General features: G+C 51.9%; 1 protein-coding gene across 1 annotated transcript in view; it reads right to left on the reverse strand.

Annotated features, from left to right (window-relative positions):
- The window catches only part of HYDIN (HYDIN axonemal central pair apparatus protein), a gene marked incomplete at both ends in the record, with an annotated part of 69,405 nt that overhangs the window by 12,029 nt on the left and 32,283 nt on the right, over positions 1 to 25,093 (reverse strand). Inside the window, 32 exons of the mRNA XM_084215304.1 lie at positions 235 to 337; positions 1,035 to 1,233; positions 1,388 to 1,560; positions 1,666 to 1,825; positions 3,096 to 3,215; positions 3,435 to 3,617; positions 3,788 to 3,972; positions 4,402 to 4,560; positions 5,044 to 5,787; positions 5,890 to 5,926; positions 6,924 to 7,065; positions 7,521 to 7,704; positions 8,000 to 8,128; positions 8,563 to 8,687; positions 9,890 to 10,078; positions 10,379 to 10,546; positions 11,009 to 11,213; positions 11,470 to 11,709; positions 12,785 to 13,006; positions 13,258 to 13,449; positions 13,537 to 13,658; positions 14,254 to 14,390; positions 15,367 to 15,500; positions 16,231 to 16,433; positions 16,908 to 17,085; positions 17,965 to 18,093; positions 18,960 to 19,169; positions 19,858 to 19,956; positions 20,446 to 20,608; positions 22,105 to 22,418; positions 22,908 to 23,048; positions 24,386 to 24,529. Of these exons, the coding sequence (XP_084071430.1) occupies positions 235 to 337; positions 1,035 to 1,233; positions 1,388 to 1,560; positions 1,666 to 1,825; positions 3,096 to 3,215; positions 3,435 to 3,617; positions 3,788 to 3,972; positions 4,402 to 4,560; positions 5,044 to 5,787; positions 5,890 to 5,926; positions 6,924 to 7,065; positions 7,521 to 7,704; positions 8,000 to 8,128; positions 8,563 to 8,687; positions 9,890 to 10,078; positions 10,379 to 10,546; positions 11,009 to 11,213; positions 11,470 to 11,709; positions 12,785 to 13,006; positions 13,258 to 13,449; positions 13,537 to 13,658; positions 14,254 to 14,390; positions 15,367 to 15,500; positions 16,231 to 16,433; positions 16,908 to 17,085; positions 17,965 to 18,093; positions 18,960 to 19,169; positions 19,858 to 19,956; positions 20,446 to 20,608; positions 22,105 to 22,418; positions 22,908 to 23,048; positions 24,386 to 24,529 (5,833 nt within the window). The remainder of the gene's footprint in view (positions 1 to 234; positions 338 to 1,034; positions 1,234 to 1,387; positions 1,561 to 1,665; positions 1,826 to 3,095; positions 3,216 to 3,434; positions 3,618 to 3,787; positions 3,973 to 4,401; positions 4,561 to 5,043; positions 5,788 to 5,889; positions 5,927 to 6,923; positions 7,066 to 7,520; positions 7,705 to 7,999; positions 8,129 to 8,562; positions 8,688 to 9,889; positions 10,079 to 10,378; positions 10,547 to 11,008; positions 11,214 to 11,469; positions 11,710 to 12,784; positions 13,007 to 13,257; positions 13,450 to 13,536; positions 13,659 to 14,253; positions 14,391 to 15,366; positions 15,501 to 16,230; positions 16,434 to 16,907; positions 17,086 to 17,964; positions 18,094 to 18,959; positions 19,170 to 19,857; positions 19,957 to 20,445; positions 20,609 to 22,104; positions 22,419 to 22,907; positions 23,049 to 24,385; positions 24,530 to 25,093) is intronic.

A 25,093-nucleotide genomic window follows, 5' to 3' on the forward strand; every position in this document is an offset into this window, starting at 1 on the left:
TGTTGTTTCAAAGCCCCCAGATCCAATCTGCACATGAAGCTGCACACTTCAAAGCTCAGAGGGGAGAGACTTAAGGCTGTCAGTTCCCTGACAATGCTTTAGGTCATGCAGGTTGCAGGGTACATGCTTTATGTATCCATGCCATCCTTGTATCCCATCCCAGTGCTTTGGTTGCCCACCTCCCAAGGTAATGCAGTGCACCTGGACTGCTTTGTTTGGGAGGCATCCACTGACCTTCAGGTATGTAGTCCATGCTCAGAGAAACATCATAGACCTCTGCAGAGACTTCAATGTTTTCAGCCTGGACAACCCCCAGGATGTTTTCTGCATCTGAAACCTGAGGCAGCAAGAAACGAACACTGTTCAGATTATTCTTTTGGTAGACAGCCTGAAAGTCCTTGTCTCTGCTGGCTGCTTCCCCTATGGCCTCCCTGGCTTCACAAGTGTTGGTGGACCTCAAGCTTTGCTAACCTGTTCCTCTCATGGGCTGCCCCAGTGGGATTCTGCTGCAGTAAAAAACCCTATCAGCCCAACTCTGCACTCCTACAGCAGGGAACGCTGCTGCTAAAGCATCTTTGAGAGGCACAGGGATGTAAGAACAACCACAAGTAGTGTGAGGTGTCTCAGAGTAGGTGGCATTGACAACCCTCTCCAATCACCTAGCACCCTGTCTAAAATGCAGCCCCTAAACCATGGGGAACAAAATCCCAGGTGGAGAGTTTGTTGTACTATGCAAGAGCTTCAGACACAGTCCAGGAGGAACGTAGAGATCATGCTGCAGTCTGTACAACCAAACAACAACCTTCAACCATTCACAGGGACAAGGTGGTTGTGGTACAGGCCCAGGATGCAGTGTCTGCTTGTCTGGGGGGCTGTGGATGCACTGCATGTTCTGGCAAATACTGTGCAGAGGCAGAAGCTGGGGTCACAGCACCCTTGTGTCTGGCAAGTGCAGCTCTTCCTGACTCTGTCCCTAGCAGCACATGGCTGCTCACTGTGCCCTGCTCTGCCAGGCAGGGCACAGTCCCTCTCACCTCTAGTCGGAGGGTCTTCTCAATGATGCCAATCTGCTCAGCCTTGAAATACAGCGTCACTTCAAACTCTGAGCGGGGAGCAAGGATGCCATTATTTTGTGACAAGGAGAAGTCCTCAACAAGGTCATCCAGCCCATTGAGCAGCCAGACCATGGGCAGCAGGCCGTTGTTCCTCAGGACCAAGGTCCTGCTGTCAGTCCTGCAGAGAGAGAAGGTACGTGGCATCAGCTGCTGGATGGTCACACCAGCCTCGCCACTGAATGCAACTTGGTGCAGCTCCATCCATGCCCCAGAAACCAGTCAAATGTTTTCTCTTTGTCACAAGTTTTGGAGTGCTTGTGGGGACAACTGACCCGTGCAGAAGCATCTTGTCAAAAGAGACCTCCAGGGGGCTGACCTCCAGCTTCACATGCACCCCATGGCAGCACAGGCTGAAGACCACTGGGTTTGGGTTCTTCTCAATGCTGCAGATGAGTTTGTCTTCCAGGAAGCCAGGGGAAGTGGGGTATGCCCAAATGGTCAGCTCCTAGACACGGCCCCACAGGGAGAAATTGAAAGAGCTCTGTGTGTGAGCAGGAGGAGCAGCCCATGGGCACTTCTACGGTGCCTGCTCTGTCTGCCCTTCTCTTACCTGCTTCTCCTTTGGTTTCAGTGTCATGTGGGGAGGGTCCAAAAGGAACGTCGTTGCTGTCTGGTCTTTCTCAAAAGAGAACTCGACCTCTACGACCATGGGGGAGTTGTTGAGGATGGTTAGACTCTCTGAGTTGCCTGGACAGTTCTGGGCCTTGTACCTGTCCACAAAAGGGGAAAAGGCTGCAGAGGACACTGTTGCCTTTGCCACACACTGAGGAGAGCACCGTGTGCACCCCGGGAAGCAGTGCTGGAAGACCCTGCTCTAACAAACAAGGGAGGGAAATGGATCCCAGTCAGGGGCATGGGTATGTGCTCATTCCTGCCTTACTCTGATGCCTTCTCCTGGACTTGGTGCCTCCAGCCCAGAAGCCTGATGATACTCAGGCCACTTCAAGAGTTTTTAATACAATGTAAATTCAAGGGTGCCTAGAAAAATAACAGTACACCAGACACATGGGTTCTCTCCCCCTCTTTCTTGGGGTGCTTTCCCTGCAGGGTATAAGGAAAGGCTTTTGGAAAAGGAGTTTAGCTAATCTCTTTCATAAAAGTCATGAAACTGCTTTGGATTTTATTGGTTAGCTCAGAGTCTGAGAAAGAAATATAAAGCATCAATTCCCAAGAAGAATGCAAAAAGATAACAAATGACCCTTCTCTCAGGTGTGGAAATGACTTTGGAGTGAAAGTTAGAGAAAGGAGTTAGGAGAAAGGGTTAAAGAAGCAAAGAGAGATCCCAGACCATCCATCAACCTGGCTAAAGATTGTATGTATTTCAATTTCATTTCCTCGGGCTGTCAAAATAGATCTAGTCCTCCAGAGCTCCCATGAAGATAAGAACTTAATGTTAAATATTTTTTTTTTAAAGTGACAGTAAAAGTAGAAGTACACAATAGCTTCAATGACAATGTGTTTAGGCAGACTTTATCCAGCAGCTGGGACGCAATGTCATCACAGGGAAATGTAATTCCTGCTGTACATTCCCCTCAACACCCATTGGCGGGTCAACCATAAAATCTTATTAATAATTACAGATTAGTGAAAGGTTTACAAAACCATCTACAGAATAATTGCTCGATCAGGCTACCTGCAGAGCTCAAAGCACCTCAAAAACCACCATAAAGTTCATTTCCTACGGGTTGAAGCTGACATGTGGGGGGACACAAAAGTTGCCCCCCAAGTCACCTTTGGACTGGTGGCAGCACGTGGCTCTGGCCACCAAGGCACCCACTGGGTAGGCAGAGCAGCTCCTCCAAGGCTCATTTGCCTCTTATCTGCTCAAGTTCACACATCTGTGGTCCTTCAAACCCATGTGTCTTCAAACCCATGTGTTTCCCAGGACTCTGCCAGGGACTGCCCTGGATTGTGCCACCAGGACAGCATGTCTCTCCAGGCACGTCCAGAAAAGTACAGGGCCCAGCAGGGAGCACATACCACTCTCTTGATTTCCCACACAGCAGTGGTCCAAAGTGGAATTGCTTTGTGCTCTCAACATATTCCTTGAAGATGATTTCATCTTCCTCCATGGTCGCCCTCCACTGTGGAAACACCACCCTGGGCAGAGAAAGTGGGGAAGGAGGAGCTATGAGATGCTCCAAGTAGGAAATGTAGTCAGAAAGCCATAACCCTTCCTGGTGGCTGAGGCACCACCTGCCTTCCCAGCTCCCAGCACATGAAGAGAAGCTGGGTGGCCTCAGGCAGCACCATCTGCCCAGCCCTGGCTGTGAGTTCAGGGGCAGCTGTGGTGTGGGGGGCTGCCAGGGCCAGCCTTACCGTGGGTTTTGGCTGATGCTGGGGTACACGCCGGTGCCACGGCAGGGCAGCTCGTACTGGCGCTTTGACTGCACGAGCTCAAACCTCAGCGTCTGCTCAAACCTCCCTGGCTTTTTGGCGAAGAACTGGACCTTCAGCTCCACCTCACTGTGGGCAGGCACTATCCACCGGTAACGTTTCAGCCTGGCAATTATAGAGAAGGCTTCAGACGTTGCTGAGGAGCAAATGAAACAAGGAGGGTGCACTTGCCATCCCATGGAGGCACTGGCACAGGCTGTGGAGCTGGAGACAATGGACTTTGTTTGGCAAGAGGACCAAGAAGCAGAGGCATCACCTCTTCCCGTGCAGCTCACCTGAGGAATTCTGTGGGGACTGAGGCACTTCCAACTGTACTTTTGGATTTTGTTGCAGAGGAATCCCGGGGACTTTCTGTTCTCCCGGTGGAGATCTGCTTCTCTGCAGAGCTGTCTCTGCTGGTTGCTTTACCTGCCTTTGGATGGCCCTTGGCAGTACTGCTCTTTGCCTCTGGGGCCTTGGCCTAAGGGGAGAGAGAAAAGGAAGGGAGAGCTGAGCCCTGAGACATCCCCATCCTGGAAAGCAAAATGGGGGTTTGTTCACCAACGGAAGAGGGAAAAAATAAAAAAGTCCACCTGCCCGTGGACTTGGTCTTCTTTATTGCTGTTTGTTTTGCCTAGGACACCCCTTCTCACTCAGGACCCTCTCCTCAAAGGAACTTCATGGTTTTAAGTGTTTTTTTCCCTCTTGTCTTACAGAACTGCTCTGTCTCCAGCAGAACTGTCTCTTTTGTCCCATCCCTTAGAGATAGGAGACCTACAGACATGGGGCCCCATCACATCTTCACTACCTCTCCACAATGCTCCCTTTCCATCCAACCCCTCCCCCCTGTCCCCGTCTAGCCTGGTCCCTGCCCTGGCACCTTCAGTGCTGGCACCGCTGGAGCACCCACCAGATCATCTTCCACAGCAGCACTTTCAGGTGCCACAAGGGTGAAGGGCTCCAGACGCTCTGCAGAGCCCAGCCGCTCCTCCGGGTACTCGACTACGGAGAGCACAGCAGCATGGGGAAGGGGAGGGCCGTCGGGATGCAGTCCCAGATATTTCAGCAGCTAAAACAGAAGAGAAAATCCTCTTTATACTTCTGTCACCTTCATCCTCACAACTCCTTTAAAGGCACTGAGCTTTTGGCAATGGGGTTTTTAATTTACATGAAGTACAAGTGCTTTGTTATGCCCAGTGGAGTGAGCAGGCTCCAGAGCAGACACAAGAGCTACAAGCAGGACCAGGAGAGAAACCTCTCCCAAGTGACTCAGCTGAAGAAAACAATGACCGTGAGCTGCCCTGTCCTAGAACGGTTTATGATTTCCAGGCTGGGAAACTCTGAACAGATGGGATAATTGTACACAGAGCACTCCCACTTCCTGCCCATCTGGGGATGGTGATAACCTCCCCATCCACACAGGTGATAGAGTCATTGTGGAACACCATCGGGGACCTGGACAAGGCTCTGTGCCATTATCACCTGGGGGGACACAATGCTCCAGGGCCCAAGACCACAGCAAGCTCAAGACCTGAGCCCTGCAGGGTGTTACCTCGTCTTCTGTTGGCAGCTTCCCATCCCTCAGGATCTCCCCGATTATGGCCTTTGGATCTGAGACCTCGATGTCCAAACACGGCACCCCAACCTGCTCGTCTCTGACTGCCCCTTCTCCAACCTCACTTTGCGTGTCCAGCTGAAATGACTGAAGACTCCTTTGGTCTCCACTTTTTTGTTCAGACCTCTTCTCCACCTTCTCCTGAGACTTACTGGTCTTCTGACCTTTGCTTTCAGCTGAAGACTTTCCTTTTTGGATCACAGGTAACTGCACAATACCCTGAACCCTGTCCCAGAAGGAGAAAACCTGTGCAACATTCTGCTGCGATGACTCATAGATCTGAAATCTCAGGATTAAGTTCTCCATCTCAGCTAGGTCCTCTGGGATTTTGGTTCTCCCCTTCATTAGGGCTTTGGTTTCCCCCTTCTTTAGAGTTTTGTGTTCCCCCTTCTCTGGGGCTTTGGGTTCCCCCTTCTCTGGGATTATGATTTTGCATATCTTTGGGGCTTTGTATTTCCACTTCTCTGGGATTTTGGTTCTCTTCATCTCTAGGATTTTGGCTTCCTTCTTCTCTGGGGCTTCGGTTTCCGTCTTTTCTGGGATTTTTGTTTCCTCCATCTCTGAGGGTTTGGTTTCCTCCATCTTTTCTGCAGCACTGGTTTCCTTCTCTGGAGGCTTAGTTTTTTTCTCTGGGGGTTTGGTCTCTGGGGTTTTGGGTTTCCCCTTCTCTGGTTTTGTAGGCTGCTTCCCCACAGAGATACCCTTCTTTTCCTTCTTCCGCTTCTCTTCCTCCTTCTGCCTCTCTTCCTCCTTCCTCCTCTCTTCTTCCTCTAAGGCTTTTGCCTCCTCCTCAAGCTTTTTAGCCAGCTGCTTCAGCTCCCTTCAGCAAACAAAATAGAAAACATTGCTGAGAATCACCACCAGAAACTTGGCCTCACTAGTCCTGACTGGGCCTGCACTTCATTCCTTGACCCTGAGACTATTTCTGTGAATTCTCCTCAAGCAACAGAGGCTGGGAACATCCCAAGTAGGGGGATTGGTGGAAGGGGACCTCCAGGACCAGCCAAACCTGAGCCTTGCCATCATAAGGTTGTGACTGTGCAAGCTCCCTCTTAAGGCACACCCAGACACCCCCAGCCCACTGCCAAAGGCTGATCCACCAGCTCTCTGTGCTGATGCCTGAAAACGCCCTTTGTCTCTTGATTGCCCAGTTTAAAGCAGAGCACAGATTGCTAACATCTGCTTCTCTCTCCTACAATTCTTACTCAGCTCATTCAGCCCCCTTCTACTCCCAGCCCCACACTTTGCCTGTGTGTCCTGAGCTGGGCTGCCTTGCTGGAGCAGAGCTTCTCCTGTGCTCGCCTACTACTGCTGCAGCTGAAGGGGAGCCTAAAGGGCATGAGCTTTTATGGATGGTGTCCCACCATCAGGAGAACCCTGGCAGATCAGCATTGCGAGGACTTGCAATGCTGTGGCAGGACCAGGACCCAAAACAAGGTTTGGTCTGTGCCCCACACCTGTCCATATCACAATCCCACTGTTTTGGTGAAGGGAGATGATGAAGCAGGTGTGACTCAACATCATCATGCACCTAAAGACACCTCTACAGGCAGTGCCAAGGCCAGCCCAGAGCCCAGCTCCCTGCAGGCAGCATCTAAGCCAGGAGGGCTCACCACTCAAATGGAGAAGATGATGTTCTGTCTCAAGAGAAGAAGGTCCTTCCTCTCTTGGGAGCCAGGGAGCTAAGGGTGGCCATCCCTGTGTTGCTTCTGGCCTGTGCTATCCAGCACCTCTGAGCTCAGAGTCCTTGCAGCAGGGAAGCCCTCCAGGGACAATAACCCATGGAAGAGCAGTAACCCATGGGAACGCTTACTCACTTCTTCCTCCGTATGTCCTTCCTTTCCTGTATTATTTTATCCACTTCTGCTTTCCTCTCCTTAGGAAGGGCATCATACTCATTCTCATCTATTCGTAAGATGCGTTCTGCTTTTCTCTGGACAGCTTTTTCCCATTGCAGATCTTTAGCACAAACCAGAGGAGAAACCATGAGTGACTGCAAGCAGAGCTGGGTGATCTGGGTCAGCTGCAAGGATTCACAGCTTTTCCTGACCCAGCCTATCATCCCAGGAGATATTGGGGAGCTCCTATCCCTGCTCTAGAATTCAATCCCCCAAATAAGGCTGGGCAGTGAGGTCCTGTGCTTTGCATGGCCTAAGTGCACCAAGGCTGAGGACAGTAGTTTGTCACTGAGCTACAGCAGCTGGCACTTTTGCCCAAGCTTTAATGTTAGAGATTAGGGTGACTCTTAAAACCTCAGATCTTCTGCAACTCTGAGATGAGTGCTGGTTACACTGAGGCAGAAGGTGGAAAGATTAATAAAAACACTTCTTACAAGCTCTGCCACAAGCCCCGATACACAGAGGTAAGGTTGAGGGCTTGAGAGAAAAGATTTGAGAGGGATGGAGATATCTCACCTTTCTTCTCGCTTTCAGCTTCATCCCTGGCTTTCCAAGAAGCATAATCCTGATGCAGGTTCACCATGAAGATATGATGACGATTCTTGACAGCTTTGAGTACACAGAGCAGAGAAGATTCCAGGCTGCTTGCAAAGAGGCTCTCCAAGCCATCAAAGATCACTCCCTTGGAGCAGTCTTTACGCTGTGAATAAAGGGAAGAGTAAGTCAGCCATTGCACACAGGGGGCTTGCAGGTAGACAGTAAACTCAGATGTCCCAGGGCACCAGCTGTCCTTGTTCCAAGTGCAGTAGCTAAGAGCAGCTGGGATCTGTCCTTAGGCCAACTAAGGGCAGCTGCAGCTTCCCCCAGGGTTCCCTGCACACAGTCCAGGATCCTCCAGCAGCATGTACAGACCTCCTTCCTCCTCCTCTCTGAGTCGTACCTCAGTGCCTGTCTCTCTGGAGCAGGAATCTCTCCTTTTCCCCCACCCCACACACCTTCAGCCTCTCACTGAGGATGTCTACCAGCAGCTCCTCGGGCAGCACACAGCTCAAGCAGTTCAGCTCTTCCCCACGACTGCTGATGATGTTCAGCTGCTGGGGTGCAGGAGCAGTGGAAACTGTGAACTGCAATAGGAACCATTGTAAGGAAAAGAAACCAACAGTGGAAAGCCCTGAACAACTCCCACTGCTGGGCTTGGAGCTGGGTTCCTCACTAGTGGAGACGAGAACAACCCTGCAGTGCAGGCTGAGGGCTCCAGGGGATGGTCCTGGAGGGCCCATCCCTTGGCCAGCAGAGACCCAAGCTTGCAAGCCCCTGCTGCAGCCTCCCAGCACATTGCTCACTGCCTGCAGCCACACTAGCCAGGACTGCACTTTGCCAGCAAACCACTGAGAACCAGTGGAGCTGTCTGCCAGAGCACATTCCCAGCCCAAGTCATGGCACTATGGACCAACATACCAGGCCTTGGCTGGCACAGAGCCTCTAATGTAAGCAGTCCCTGCCCATCTCAAAGACAATTCAAAAGTTCCAGGAATCAATCAGGGCTGATCATGTTTACCTTGGTGTCATTTTTGTCAAGTTTGCTGTCTGTGTCCTTCTTTTGTGCTGGAGGGGTCTTGGCTTTGGCATCCTTCTTGTTTTTTTCCCCAGAGGCTTGTTTATTCTTGCCCTGAGGGGTTTTACCTGCACAGGGGAGAGCGGACACAGGGGAGCTTTGTAAAGCAAGCAGGCACCTTTCGCTGCAATGGGCACAGTCTTGGGAAGGAACATGGCACTTTTTCCCCAGTCTGCTGGGCACTGGGAGCACTGTTTCCCAGAAGCAGCCCCTTCCCTGCTTCTCTTACCAGCATGGTAAAGCACACCATCCCATACTTGATTTTAAAGCCAGCACTATGTCCCTCCTAACAACTGTGCATGCAGGTGATGCTGCTCGCACAGCAGTTCCCCTGCAGATCAAGCCAAAGATTTGTCCTCCAGGAACATTGTTTTCACACACTGCACCCATCCTGCATTCCCATATGGAGACCTGCAGCCATGTCCCACATGGATCACCCATCTCCACTGAAGCTAAATCCTCCTTGTGGGAAAAGCCCAGCTGGGACCAAGACTCTTCTTTCCTTCCAACAGCTCCCAACCCAGCCAGGTTCAAAACTGAGCAATGCAAAACTTCCCTGTGCACCGAGCCAGGTCTGGCCTCACCCTGCAGAGCTCAGGGTACCAACTGCCCAGGAAGTTTCATAAATGTCTCCAGTCTCACATGGAGAACAGCCCAACGAGCTGTGTAACCTGACAGTGGGCATAGGTAACTCTCTGGAGAAAAGAGCTCATCTGGAACATGTCTCTCATTAGAAATGGCTCTGGGAGGCTGACCTTCCCTTCCTCTCATTTGTGAGGTTACACTCACAGTTCTCTGGTGCTTAATGAGCCACTTCAGAAGGCTTTTTCCTTGTTCAGGTGGGCAGCAGTTCTGCCTGCTGCCCATGAGGGGCAAGCTCAATTCAGCTTTGAGGAAATATCAAATATCTGGGAAAGAGACAGGCATGCTTTGCCACCCCTAGATGAGCTCTTTTCTCCAGAGATTTACCTGTGCCCACTGTCAGGTTACACAGCTTGTTGGGCTGTTCTCCATGTGAGACTAGAGACTTTTATGAAACTTCCTGGTCAGTTGGTACCCCTAGAAAAATGAGCATGTGCCAAGAAGGGCAGCAAAATATAAAAGAACCTCTGACTGAACCCTTAAAATTGATTTCATTTTTTTTTGGCAAGCCAGTGATGCACTTCACCCTTGTTCCCTAAGAGACCCAAGGATTGAAAAATTGCTGCTCTGAGTAAGCAGAAATGGACAGTCGTGGTGGGTTTCTGAAGCACTGGCTCTGGGTACTTACCAGCACTCTCCTTACCAGCATCACCTTCCTCTTTGCCTTCCAGCTCCATGGCAGCCTGGGTGCAGAGCTCCCGGGCACAGAGCCCCGCTGGGCTCCGGTCGTTGGCCATGGCCTCTTTCACCACGGTGTCAATGGACACGTAAGCAGCGTCATAATACTGACACAGGCCTGCTGCTGTCTCTGTCTTTCCTGAGAGAGAGAGGAGGACTGCTTGGTGACACTGGCACAGGAGGCATTGCAGGGACAGGCCCTGGAAAAACCTCCAACAAGATTTCAAAGTTAAAAGGACAGTGGGAAAGCAAGTGGTCCTCCAGGGGAGGCCACGGGGGAGGCAGCTGCAGCATGGGTATGAGCTCTGAATTCTAGAGCCAAGAGGATCATCTCCACCTCCTGTTCAGCTGAGGACTTTGCCTTAAGCACCATGGTGCACCAGGATGTGTTCCTCCTGCTTGCCCCTCTCCCTGCAGCCCTGGGCTGCAGCTCACGTACCTGCCCGGGGTGCCCCATGGATGATGACAACAATCCCTTGGTGCTGCTGCGCTTCATGCCTCCCTGAAGACGGGGCAATGCCCAGGTGGTGCATGACAGCCTGAGAGATAGGATTCCTAGTCTCTTTCACCATGGACTCAGGACAGAATGGGACAGTCCTGTGGTATGCTGCAGTGCAAAACCAGGGGAAAAGTCAGCCTCCTGCCTACCTTTGATCCTCACCATCCTCCCCATCTCCTCAGATCCCAAGAAAGGAGACTTGGTGAAAGCAAGATGAGCTTGTTCTTTTGTTGCTAAGAAGGTGCAAATACAAAAGAGCCAGTGATATTAGACCTGGTCCTACTGGCTAAGGAACTCATCCTGTCCTAGTCTTTATGGCTAAGGGACACATGGAAATATCCTGATTATTTCCCCAGTCTATGGCAGGCAGATAGGAGCTTGCTTTGGCTACACTTGCCACAGCCCTTCAGCCAAGAGTTCTTCCACCAAGGTGGGGAACAGGCAGCTGCTAAAAGCATGGGCTTTCCCTGGAGAGCAAGGTGACAGAGAGTTCAGGCTGTATGGGCTGGAGTCCCTGCTGTGATCACAGGCAAAAAACAGACACCACCAAACCCTCACTGTTTTTCTGACCTGCTGCTGCCTTGCCCATGGCCTTGGTCTGAGCCTCAGCCCCGGCCTTGGTTTCTGCCATTGCCTTGAGCTCTGCCTGTTGAATCTTTGTCCTCCTCTGTTCTTCATGGTGGTGCAGCAGCTCCGGGGGCAGTGTCTCACCCACGGCACGTGGAGGCAGATAAAAGTTCTTTTGGGACTCAGAACCTACTGCCATCCGTAGGATCTGCGTGTGGAGGGAAGAGAAACCATATGCAAGATTCCTCTTCTTGCCTTTCATCACACAGACTCAGCAAACCCATTTTCTGTCTCCTCCCTTCCTCCCAGCAACACAAACTATTTGGTTCAGATCCTCCCACAGCATGTCAGCAGAGCTGGCTTTGCCATGGGATTGCCTCCATCTCCCTGGCACAAGCCTGGCAATGCCGGAGTGCTGCAAAGCTTGGGCAGCATGTACATGGGGACCAGACCTGCCTTCTCACCTTCTCCTCCTCAAGGTATTGCTCATCAAAATCCACTGAGTAAAACTCAATGGGGAAGTTGCATGGGTTCTTCACCACCACTGTGGCCTCCACCACATCACTGTCCACCAGCATCCATCCCATCTTTAGTGCTGGGGGGTTGAACTCCAACCGTGGCTCCAGACCTTGTCCTGAGAGGCGCAGCTTTAAGTGGTTGCTTCTCCCACGAATGTTAAGCCCCAGCTCATGCTCATAAGACATCTGAAAAGAGGAAAGTGCAGAAAACTCATCCATGAAGTCCCAGGTGACAGGACCCCAAATACAACAATGCTTGCCCCAAGGTCAGGGTGTTGTCAGTCTTGCCAAGGTGAATGGAAACCAGATATTTACTTATGCTATGGACTAGAACATCTCTAGTAGTCTGGGTGTGAGGAACTGGGATGAATCTTGGTGTGCACTGTAACTGGGTCCTTGGTATCAGATGGATGTACAATGGACTGTCAGACATTTTCCCCTAGTCATGCAGGAATGCAATGCTCATGGGAAGGGCCCTCGGGATTACAGTGTCCAGACACAGTCCTGGCACTGCTGCATCAGGCAAACACCAGCTCCAGGAGAGAGGCAAATGAGCTCTTGCTGGCAAGAAATAAGGGTCATCTTCTCTGCTTAGCGTTCGGCTCTGGTCCAAGCCAGACACAAGATGGTTACATTTCTTGAGCAATTAAAAGATCCCTGGGACTGTGTCTGGGCACAGAAGCACTTGTGTCCATGCTGGGACACACTGCCAGTTTACGAGACCCAGCGGCCACAGGCAAACCACTTTTGGGAATGCTCCATCCTTTAAGCTGAATCCCCAGCTGCAGGGGAATGTGCAGGCAGGCCAGAGCCCCAGGGACTGCTGGCAGCACACCACTAAGGTGACTGTCCTGCCGTGCCCAGGAAGGTGTGTGGTGCCTGTTTGGTCTGTCAGTCCTGCAGCAGGATGAGCCTAGACTGGCCATGCCAGGATTGCCCTCTGCGAGTGGGCAGCTGCTCTGCACCGAGTGTCACAGCTGCAAATACAGCCAGGCAAGGGGGAGGCTGAGGGGAGTTGGGCACGTCCCCCCCATGTGCCAAGGGGCAGCCTCAGAGCCTTGGGGTTCTCTGTGCAAGCTCCCTGTGGGCATTTCAAAGCACATCTCACAGGACTGCTCTGTGGGGGGAACTGAGCCACACAGAGTACGGGGCTTGCAGAAAGCTGCCTGTGAAGGCAGAGCTCCTACCACACTCTCTGCACCAGGCCCTCATTTCCAGATAGCCCTGACAGGCCTCCTGGGCTGACACCTGCCAATCTCACCTCCTCCTTGGGTGTGAACTGGATGTGCAAGTTCTGCCACTTTCCTGGATCAAGGGTTCCTTTGGAGGGCGTCACTTCAAAGGCACAGGACTGGCGCTGATTTTTCTGGGCACAGAAACCAATCACGTGAGGTGTCCTTGTGCTCTGAGACACTGACATGGTGCTGAGAGCACCCACAGCCAAACCAAGTGTGGCCCCAAAGCGGAGAGCTGGAGGGAAGCCCTGTAGACAGGGCAGGCAGATAGGGAACTCCTGTCCTCAGAGGAGGAGGAGAAATGGGTGAAGATGGCAGAAAAGCAAAGCATCAGCTAATGGAACAGGTTTAGGCCAACCAGCCTTGATCTAGACCCTCAGAAGTTTCCTCAAACACACTGTAGACCCAAGTGCTCAGGCAGCCACAGGAGCAGAAAGGGAGAGAGTCACAAAGAAAACGCAGCCAAGCAGTTATGTGTTCAATGTCACCTGTGCTTTACCTTCAGAACAGGCTCGTTGGAAGTAAAGAACCATTTGCAGGGTACTCGGAACCAGTTGTAGAGTCGGATGGTATCAACCTGGCACTGCCCAACAAATATGTCAGAGAAATGCAGCCTGTTCTTGGAGAGGTCGAGTGAGAGTTCCAACACAGTGGCACGGAGGCGGATGCTGTACACAGGGCCTTCTGTCACCTGGAGAAGGACAGAGAATTCAGCAGAGCGTGCAGGTGACATCTGCAGCTATGCCCAGCCTGCTGCCTGCCCCAAGAGCTGTGGTACCTCTACAGGCAGCACCACCTCCACGTCACCCTTTGGCTTGTGGGCACTTTCAAAGCACACGTCAAAGGTCAAGGTGTGGTTGGGGGGCAGGCCATTCATCTGGTCCATGTCCACGCTGAAACCTTGAACAGATGAACACAAAGCAGCTGAGATACACAGCAAACACAAAATGTGTATAAGCACCATAAGGCCTTTCAGGTGTACTGGCTGAGAGGTCTGGGAAAAGCCCCACGCCGTGCTGTGACCTGGACAAAAACTTAAGAGCGAGCTGTGTGATGGAAGGGCAGCCTTGCCTCAAGGCCTCTTTTGATCCACCAGAGGATCTCGCAGGCTGCTCCCTCAATAAAGGCTGAATACAGGTGCTGTGACAGTGTGAACTCCAAACAAAGCGCTTCCAAAACACAGCAGACCCCACTGGTTGGCAAAACAAGCCCACAGAGTGCCCAAAGAAACTTGCTGCTCGTGGGAGCCAAGGGTGGAAGATGCTGCGAGGTGACCAGGGTGATGAGCCCACTGGCCTTTGCACAGGAGCATGAGGGCAGTCACAGGCAGGCCAGGTGCCTGGGCATGGCTGGCCAGGAGAGTTCTGCCTCTAAAGCTGCCAGCAGGGGCACTGAGAAGGAAAAGCTCAGAAACCTCCCCAGCTTCAGGGGCTTAAGCTAATCTGTCTGAGACACCTCCTCCAAGGCCTCAGGAAGTGTCTCCAGCACTGCTTACCTGTGTCCTGCAGGACAGATACATTGACCTGGAAGGACACATGGAGCTGCCCAGGGTTGGAGATCTCCAGAGTCTGTGTCTCAGTGTAACCCTTAATGACAGTGCCCATGTCCAGGACATACTCGAGCAGCTCAACTCTGCAAGGAAGAGTAAGGACAGACCTTAAACCACAGTCCTTAAGTGTGGCTACATGCCCAAGTGGATGGAGGATACAAATACAGCGGCTATTTCTTTATTCACTGCTGTAAAAACTCAGCTCAAGCCCATGAAAGTCATGGCCTGACTGACCACCTGGCAATGACTCTGGGAAGTCAGGAGGAGTGCAGGTCCTAGGTTTTATCAGCTACTAATGGTACCTGAAAATAAAATTAGTTTAAAAATGCACACTGGCCACAGCTCATCTGCCATGAAAAGCCAGTATGGGTGAGTCCACTGGGCCTCCACTGCTCTCAGTGGAACTGCCTAGCCTGGTGTACAGCCTGAGCCTGAAATTGCTTTGGGGTCTAGAAATAAGGTTTGCCTGGCAGGAAATCTTCATTGCTCTGCAACCAGACCACATGAGCTGTTCTGCAGAGCATCTTCTTCCTGAATTGAAGCCTCCTGTGCTTGTGCTGCATCATGATGGTGCAAAGGGACAGACCAAGTCACCTAGATAAGCCCTGCCACCCCACCAGGATTCAAGCCATCTGATGTTGGGTTTTAAAGAGTTTGCTGACATGTGCAATTCCCTTCTCCTTTTGTTTAGTGTCACAGCTGCACAGCTGTTACTTGGAACCAAGACATCAGCTGGGAGTTGTCTCTTTCAGAGCTAGTGGGCAGGGACAGAATTTATGCTGCCTGGAAGGGTTGAAGGCCTGCATGGGTCCCCCAGCTCTAGGGACAGAACCCCACACCTGTGGGGAGCTGAGCAGGCCAAAGCTCAGAGTGGGGCGTGGGAAGGGAGGACACTCCACTGCTGACATGCAGCGTGTCACAGCCACCAGGACCAACCCATTCTGGAGTCCAGGCTGTTCCCAGCTCTGCAGACACAAGGAGCTCTCAGAAGGGCACATGGCTGCATGGCTGGGTGTTCCCACGGGGCACCTGGAGATGGGGCTGGAAGTCCCTACTCACTTGACAAGATTCTGGCACAGCTCCTTGTCAGGGAATCTGCTCTTCGGGGGATGGGATGGAAGAACTTCCTTCAGCTCTAGAAAAGGCTTCTCAGTCAGCATCCTCATCATCTTTATCTGCAGCTGAGCGTCTGACTGAGGAAAGGGAAGACAGTGGCTGGTTAGCAAAGGTCCTTCCCAAGGCCCAGCTTGCACCTGAGAAAGGATCCCACCCTGCTCTCTCTGGGAGGGGTGTGGGGTCCTCCTGTCTGGCTGCTCAGTGCCTGTGACACCTCCTGCTCTCTTAGCCAGGACCTCATCTCCAGGGAAGTGACTCCAGCATCTTTGCCTGCCCAGACACTGTTAGCAAAGCTGATCTGGCCAGGCAGACAGACAAGCCAGGAACCTTCCAGAGCTCCAGATACCTGCCTGTCCCCAGCCTGTACCAAGGCAGCTTGGACAAAAGCTGTCTTGAAAGGGAACTGGGACCAAGCTGGTGCCTCTTGGAGATGAGCAGTGCCAGCACAGCCCCAGGGCACAATCAGGCAGCTGCTGTTAAGGTCTGTAAATCTGGCAGGGCTTGGGCTGGGACCACCAATGAACTCCCCAGCAAGGACTTGCATCTCCTTCAAGGCACCATCAACTCCATTGCTGGAGCATGGCCTTCAGGATCTCTCCCTGGGGTAGCCAGGAAGCTGGTGCAGCCCCAGAGGAGACCATGACCAGAGTGGCAGCCCTAGGGGCAATGCTGAGGTGACACAAGGTTGTGAGGGGGCAGGGAGGTCCCAAGTGTGACCAGGGAACCAGAAAGCTGCTGTGGGCTGCAAGGGGCTCAGGTGACATGGAGAGGGTGGCATGTGCCAAATGGAGCTGCTGCTGTTCTTACTACAGTGCCAGAACGAGGGATGTGGGGCTGCAGGTCCTGAGTCTCTGGATTCTGAATATTCAAGGTCTGAGCTGTCGGAGTCTGAGACTTCAAGGTCTTGATCTTTGGGCTCTGAGTCTTCTGAACAACTGATTTATAGCCCGGACTGTATAGTTGCCGGTGTTTTATGAGCCGTTTCAGTGTCTTCTCATATTTTTCATTTCCTGAAGGAAGAAAGCATCCACAAAGAGAAGTGTGAGCAAAGTGCCAGTCCTATTTAAGCTGGGAAGTCCCTGCCTCCCAACACTGGCTTCTTCCAAAAGGAAATCCTTCAAGCCATCTATGGAAAGTGGATGCTGCTGTTCCTCTCTGAATCTCATCCCCTTCACTGTCACGCACATCCAACCCTGCCAGAAGCCCTGCCAGCCTCTCTTACAGCTTTCCCAAGCCTTTCACTCAATCCATCATCCTTCAGGACCCTGCCAGATGTGCTGGCAGGCTCTGCAGGTTGGTTCCTGGGACAAAGCCCACATGGGATCCTCTGCTCAAGACTCATGAAGCAACCAGGGAGCTTGAGTTGGTCTGGGAGTCCTGCAACCCTCCAGGCTCAGTGGAGGTTGGCATGAGCTGCCCTATGGGTATATGGTAGGGAACAAAACCAGAGGGGCCCTTCCTGGGGGCAGACAGGCAGTGCCCACCTTTGATGTTCCAGGGCAAGTTCATACTGATCATGGGAAAGGATGCTTCTCCTTTCAGGCAGATATTTTCTGGGTCCAGGTCACCCACTTTAAGCCGGTAAGTCGTGCTGAAAGCCCCTGGTAATCCTGGCATGTAAGAGAATTCCAGCACTTGCTTCTTGCCAGGTGCAATGGAGCCCTGCAGGGACAGGAGAAGAGGGAGGGAATGCAGCAGAGTGTTTGATGGGGGATGGCTCAGGGGACAGACAGACTGAGGAGACAGGTTCTCATCTATAAGAAACCATCAGATCACATTACCTTCATGATAAATGTAGGTATGTAAATGTATTGGCTTTCACAGCTGTTAAATACTATGTGGTCTATAATGCTGACTTAGAAGTTTTGCTAAAGTATAGAGTTCTTTTAATGAAAATGTGTTGTGATAGCAATGTTGGTGAAGAGTTGTTGCAATATTCACATTTAACCAATGAAGGAATGGAAACCTGTTGAATGTGTTGAAAAGTTACAAACGACCAGGACTAGGACAACTGCACTTGCTCCATCTGCCGAGCCGGACCCGGCAGAGCTCCCCAGGGCTCTAGCGGTGATGTTCTGTCCCTGTCCTCTGTTGCTCTCTCCGTTTCTCATTTTCTCTCTCTGCTCTCTTTTCTATCCTCACTCTGGTCGGGACCATGCCTTTTCTTTATCAAGAAACAGTTTTCAGATACAATACTCGCTGCGTTTGTGCCTCATTTTTGTCCAAGAAATCTATCAAAAAGAATTCTCCTCTGCTCCCCTTACAGCAGGACGGACAGTGACCCACACACCTGTGCCTCCCAGTGGTGTCTGCCCTGTGACAGCAGAGCCACCCTGCAGCCAAGGCCGTGGGGGATTCTCTCAGGAGAGCACTTGTTTGACCTTCTCTGGCCCCAGCAGAAATTGCTTACAGCCCTGTCTCTCTCATGGCTGGGTTTGGGCTTTTCCCCTCTGACTTTTCTCCCCCTTCCCCACCCCCCCCTTTAACACTCTCCTGGGCCCACCTGACTCAGGGCTGGCATCAGTCACTTGTGCTACTTACAGTGGTGGGCTTGACCAGAAACAAACCAGGCAGACACTTTTCTTCCGGGCAAGGGTTTAGCACCCAGCTGAATTCAATCTTGCCAGTGTTTGCCAGGGTGATCTTGCTGTAAGAAACTTCATTAAAGATCTGGAGAGAAGGCACAGGAGAGGGAAGTTACAGAGCCAGGCCTGCTGCTGGGAATCTCCTTCCTCTCTCCTGGGGTTGCAAGCAGACACATCATGGGAGCAGGCACCATGGAGGAGATAAGGGCACTTGGGAACCTGGGGAACCCCCAGGCACCGGGCACCTGCACAGGACCAGGGAGCTCTGGCAGCACACAGAGGTGTGGTAGCAACCATGTGAGGGCCAGCAATAAATGAAGCAGGGGACACAGGCCCTCTGCACTCTGAGGGGTCACCAACAGCCAGGAGAAACAGAGGCAGCACTGAGGCATTCCAGGAGAAAAGGCACCTGCATGCAAGTATTGGCAAACAACATGCATGCAACAAGGGAGCCACACAGGGCAACACAGACAGGGCCAGCAGCTGGAAATATCTGTGGGCTTTCAACTGGGAAAGATGAAGTGGGGATTATGCTGGGACAGTCTCTCCAGCTGTAGTGACTGGAAGCCCAACTCCTTCCCTTGATTATTGTGTGGATTAAGCAAGAGCTTTAGCCAAGAGCATCTCCTTGGAGGTCAGGCTTTAGGAGTGGATCAGCAGAGCGATGTCTCAGGGACACATCCCTCAGAGCAGCCCCACTGGGACCCTGCCTGCCCCAGGAGGCAGTGTCAGGTATCCTGAAAAAGAGGCATTCCCAGCATTGTGCAGAGGGTTGGAGATGGCCATTTAAAACCAGCCTGGATGCCAGATGTGTCCCTCAAAGGTTGTACTTCCAAGCCCCAGAGCCAACAAAGGGGCTGGGAAGGGAAGGGAGCCCTGGAGCGAGGTGGGCAGGAACCTGCTGGCCGTGGTGCCAAGGCAAGGAGCTGTGCCAGGGGACGTGTGTGGTACCTGTAAGCCACAGTTGATCTCCCGGGGGCTCAGGGAGTAGCTGACACGTGAGATCTCCCCAGTCACCACCACCTCGTAGGTGGGGCCTCCCACCACGTGGCACAGCGCCATGACATTGGAGATGGTGTTGAGGTGGCCAGAGAAGGTGAAGGAGACCTGCTGGCTCTCTCCTGGCTGCAGCACACCTGACAGTGGCACGATACTGAAAGCCTGGATGGAAGACAGGAGAGATTGAGGTGTTGAGCATAGAAATGGATGCAGAAGAGCATCGTGGAGCAAAGTGCAGCTGTACCTGGAAGGGCCTATTCCCCAACCCTAATCTCACCCTGCATCCATGCCACTGACCAGTGAAGGGACCATGGGGAAAATCTTCTCCCATACTCACGGATCAATGCTTTCATTAATACATTACATTAAAGTGAACTGGGATGTCTCCTGGCAGTAGAAATTCTCTCTGATGCACAACTTGCCTTTAAAAAACTTGCCTTTCTTACTGCTTTTAGCAAAGCAGGAGACTCAGAGTGAGAGCTCTTGGAGCTGAGCGAAGGACTCCAGCCCAGCTCATCTGACTCCTGAGGCTCTTCCCCTCTCTCTCCGATTTAATGCTGCTTTCTCAAGGTGCTACAGCAAAAGCTCCTACAAAAATTTCCTATGGACCACCTGAGGAGTTCCAGGGGGAGCAGTGCCCTCCATAGGTGCTGCACAGCATCCTTGGGCAGCCCTACAATGTGTCCTGCACGGCCTCTCCAACTACCAGCTGCTTTAGCAGCACTTTGGGATGGGCCTGGAGGGATGGGAGGCCCCTCTGTGGCCAGTGCTGAGGGCCCCCAGTGGCACTGGGAGCTCCAGCCCTGCTTGCCACACTGACAATGTGCAAGTGACACAGATTCTCTCTTACCTCCTCCACTTCGAGGCGAGTGTGTGGGATGTCCATGGAGCACTGGAATCCCTCAAACCCTACTTGGAGGCAAGGGGTTTCAGGAATTTGTGGTGGTGCCTGAAAAACAAATCATTTTCTGTGCTAGGAGGAAGAGACAGCCACTTTGCAAAGTCTCAGTTTGTAAGACAGCTTCAGGGCCAGCAGTGCAATAGCAGCTCTGGGGTGAAAGCAGAGCCCTGGAACAGGCAGTCTGGCTGGCTTGGGAAGAGGCTCCATGGAGATCAGGACTCATCCCAGCTTGCTCTGGGAAGGAAGCTGGAGTCTTACCATGATGATGCAGATAAAAGCCTCATCTTACATTGGGAAGGAAACAAGGCAAAAAATCCCACACTCAGCACAGGTCTGTAGGATCTGAGTGAGCTTCTCCAAGGAAACTCTCCTATTTCTCCCTCCCACTCACCCCATGTCCAGCCACTGGCCCTGCTGCCCAGCCCACTGCCAGGGCACAGGACAGCAGGGCAGCAAGAAGGGAGGTCAGCACAAGCATGACTTGTTGGTGGCAGGCTGGGGAGGCAACACAAGCAGTAGATGTACAAAAAACTCTACCTTTCCTCTAAAACATTCGGTAAACTCCTGCACTTTTCTCTGGGTTTTGTCTTTCTCCGCCTTTCTCATCTTGAAGTGTCTCATTCGAGATGCCATGCGATCCAAATAGGTTACCTTCCCCTTTGGTGGTTGGGGTTTGAATTTAGGTGGATAAAGCTCATCTCTGGAAAATAAGAGAACTATGAACAGGGACCTGCAGTGGGAGGGAGGGACACCTGCACCAGCAGCTCCTGGTCAGGATGCAGCCCCTGGGTGGGTGCTGGCACGTTGAACTGAGAAATGGTTTGATCCAGCCCTTCCCAATCCAGGCTGGAGCAGCTCTGCTCTAAAGGCAGCCCAGGGATGGCACTGAGGTGCTGCAGCAGCTGCAACTGCTTGCATTGAAGAACTACAGAGGACAGGGATTACTATCTTGTGGGGATGCAAAAAGCACAGTGGGAGAGGAAAAGAGAGAAGGCAAGCAAAAAGGTGAGATTTGAGGCACCGAGGGGCAGACCCAGCCAGTGCCCAGCCAGCACAGCCCCCCCAGGGCCCAACACCAGAAACTCTGCAGCTCCACCAGGGATTTATCAGGAACATTTCCCTGACACTGTTGGGGGGCTGGTTGACATTTTCCTACCCTCCCAGGTGACTCAGGCCACATTCCCCATTTTAAATTGAAGCAGGTGCTCAGGGTAACTCTGCTTGTGTTTCTAATGCCACGTGAGGGACACAGTCAAGCCGTGCCTTCCTGTCACCCTGTGGAGCTGCAAGTGCTCCCCACAGTCAGACACCACCCAGACAGGCATTCAGGGCCTGCAATGACCTGCTCCCCAAAGAATCACTGTCTTTTGCTTTGTAGCTTGTTACCTAAGGCTGGGTTTCTTTTCTGGCTCTCTCAACATAATCCCCAAGAGATGCCTAATCATCTACTCCACTGTCTTTAGTTGAATGAGTGCTTTCAGGCAATTTCCCAGGACCATGGTACCCGGACAACAACATTTTTCACTCTAAAGTAGAAACTCGCTGGGAGGCAGGGATAGGAGATGATGTGATGAACAAGTCCTGCTGTCAAGCAATTCAGAACCCATAAGGGACATGTTGCAGGGTGGAAAAGTCAAAATGAGTAACAAGTGTGACAAAAAAAGGGAGTGAAGACTCCAAGGTGTCCACTGAAAGCCGATCCCTGGGAAAGAAATCGTCCTGGCACTAAAGGAGTTGTCTCAGCAAAGAAGGAAAAGAAAGGTAACAGGATGTTCAGCATCAGCCCTGGTGCTAAGTGGCTCTTTCTCTGATCTTGGGGCTTTCTGGGCATCCTCCAGCACAAGGCAAGGGAGGAAGGCAAGGAGCAGAGAGGACCCAACCCAAAGCAGAGGGGCCAGAAGGGCCTCCAGCAGCACTGTGGGAGCTGGGACTAGGAGCCCTTTGTCAAGGTGGACATTGCCTCAGGCCACAGAGGTCTGAGAAAGCAGCTTTCACCCCAGCTTTCCTTCCCAGGGGAAACCACAGTGGGGGCTATGCAGCACCAAACTGGTGGAAAACCTGTTCCCTGAGCATCCAGCCTGAGCACGGCTGCTCAGTGTTATTTGTCAGATCCCAGGCAAAGAGCTTTGTTCTTTGCCAAGTACAAACAGGACACCAGCAAGAAGAGCTTCAAGGAGAGGGCAAAGGAGCACATACCTCAACCTGGTCACCAGGCTGTTGGAATGGAATGCCCAGCTGTACTCCACGGGAAGTGGGCTGCAGTTGGTCATCTCCAGAGAACGCACTTCTTCAGTGGCAGCCACGATGCAGCCAAACTCCAGGGCGCTGGGCATTTGGAGATTTGGGAAGTTGACTTCTCCCTGAAGGGTGATGCACTCCACAAAAGGATGGCCCCTGACCATGTCTATCTTCAGAATCTTCTCTTGTCTCCAGCTCTTAAAACCCAGTTCATAAGCTGGGTCAAATGCGATGTTGAGATGACAGGTCTCCCCTACATCCACTCTCACAGGCTGCAAGGACATGAGCAGTAATCAATCACCTGTGGCATGATGTCCCAAGGTCTGACAGCATGAAACAGCAAATGCTCAAAGTGTGACCCCAGCATGGGCTTCTCAGTTCATGGTTCATTTCTCTGCAGCAGGGGTCTGACTGCAGGCACCACAGTCCAGCCAGGATTCCCCTCAGGCTCAGGTTTCTGTGCTCAGCTCAATACAAGGGGGTGGCTGCTGGAGAGCTGGCATGCTTTCCAGGAGACACCTTTACTGCATGGCATTCCCAGACCCAGCTGCCTGCTCCCTTCTCCCTGCGCCTTAAAGCCAGGATGGATCTTCTCAATCCAGGTAAGATTTTGATTCCTTCAGCAGCTTTGCTGATGCAGCTCAGGCCAGCCCACTGCTGCTGCTACAGAATAAACTTCTTGACTCAAGGAGCTCCCAACAGAAAGGCACCATCACATCCCTCCTCTTCAGACCCCACTGGAGGAGCCCAGGGCTGCTCACCTGGCCATCTGGGAGGGGCTGCTGGTTCTTATCACAGACCAGGAATGGCTGCTCCAAGTCCAGCATAAGGTCCAGTGGCAACAGGCAGGTGTTTTTTACAGCCAAAGGCTGGTACTGCATTGTCAGGACATCACTGGGTTTCTATGGAAACAGGATAAGGAAAAACAGATAAGGAAAAACAGCCTCAACCAGCCACAGACCTCCTTCTGCTTCTGCTGCAGCTCACATTTTTCAGCCTCAGGAGTGCATACATTTCTATTGACCCTTTCTATTTGTTTCTACCCTTCCAGGAGGTTTTTCTTTATGCTTTTCATGTTTAGAAACCACAGCATCCTCTGAAGGACAGGGAAACACTCCCAAGTACAGATGAGGGAATAGGCTCCTGAGAGGAGGTGGCTGCTGAACAAGATCTCAAGCAGAAAGTGAATCCAGACCATTTGTCTCCAGTTTTGTCTCTCTATTGGGCAGAACAGCACTAGAGGATCTTCACTCACATGCAGCCATTTCTCACAACCTTCCTGGCTCTAGCAGCCTCAAAAAGCAGTTTGTCTGTAACGTGTCCTGCAGCCCCTGCTACAGGGACAAGGCGTCTGTGGTCTCAAAGCTCTGATCAGCCTGGGCTCTTCCTTCCTGTCTATGCATTGTGCTGGGCTTCCTGCATGGTTTAGAGAAACCAGAGACTTTGGGGAAGGACTTCTGCATGTACTGATACCAAACAGGTGCTGTACCATAGTATACAATAAATCAGTTTGTGTGCGTGGCATCGAGCAAAACCCAGGCAGAATCAGGGAGAGCTGAAAAGCCTCTAAATTATATCTGAACTGCCTGTTCCAGGGATTCTGTACTTCACTGGAAGCCTGGGAACCAGAGGAGAGGCCTGAAACTACAGAAACCAAATCATTAACCATCTTCTCTTTTTCAGACAACTTGCAGGAGACAGAAAGATGATGCTGGAGTTGGTATCCAGAGACTAAAGGGCACCTGCTCTGCCTCAGTGTTATCATCACTGCAGTTGCAGGATGTCTGGGGGCCCTTTGAAGTAGAGGAGGCTTGGGGAAATGCACAGAGCTGTACCATATAGCTATACCATAAAGCATCCATGCCAACAGCAGAGGAGGCAAAGAGACACAGGAGATGTTGGGTTTTTCCTTGTCAGCCTCAGGAATTCACAGGAATCTCCAGTTTTCCCAGCTTCCCTACAGCATCAGTGTACAGACACCACCGTGCCTTGAAGGATCCTCAAAAACCTCCCTTTACAGGGAGCAGAGAAACTGGCATTTCTCTGGAAGTGGCCACCATCTCCTGGAAGGGCACTGTAACTGCAATTTTACTTTGGGGAAGTCAAATACCAGTCTCATCTCTAAAAGCATCTTCACTCACTTTACAAAGTGCCTCAGGAAGGGTAAAGAGGGCCTTTAACACAAGCACACACCCCCCTCAGCCATGCTGTTAAATGCCAGGATGCAATCCAGACTTACCTTGTCCACCCGGAAAGAGAATTGTCTGCGTGATACTTTTATAGAGGGGTGAATAAATTCACAGGTAATGACAGTTTCTATTATCTTCTCCCTCTTGAGGTTTGTCCCAATGATAGCTTCACAGAACACATAATCCTGCACCTCCTGCAAGCAAGAGCCACTTGTCACCAGTGGGTAGTGGCAGGGCACCCTGCATTGGCTCTGCACTCACCACGGGCCCTATTCCTGCCACAGTTACAGTCACTGCCCCCTCTTCTTCCTGTGCTCAATTGTCTGTAACACTGCACCCCAATAACCACAAAAGGCACTTGTGAGAAACCCCCTCCCCTGACATGGCTTTTGTTTTACTCCATGCTCACCCCAGATAAACCACCTGGTGCTTGTTTAATTCATTTTCTTTTTCGGCCCCTAGTCTAAGTGTAACTTATTTCTCTGCCCTTCTTTGCTGACTCAGTATGCAACACTGCTTGCCCCAAAAGAGCAATATTTCCTTCCAGCCCTGCTTTGGGATCAGCACCGGCTTTTGGTAGGTGTGCAATCACAATAAAGTCTAGCTGGTCTGATGGTGGCCAGCAAGGAAATCAACTGGTGCTGCCACAGAAATGTGTGGCCTTAAATCAGTTTTGTGAAGGCCCCTGCTCATTTCCCCAGGCAAATGCCAAGGGACTGTGGAACAGGCCCAGGGGAGGGGATCTGATGGCTCCCCAG

Source organism: Fringilla coelebs (assembly GCF_963513975.1).
Source record: "Fringilla coelebs genome assembly, chromosome: 14".
NCBI classification, from domain to species: domain Eukaryota; kingdom Metazoa; phylum Chordata; class Aves; order Passeriformes; family Fringillidae; genus Fringilla; species Fringilla coelebs.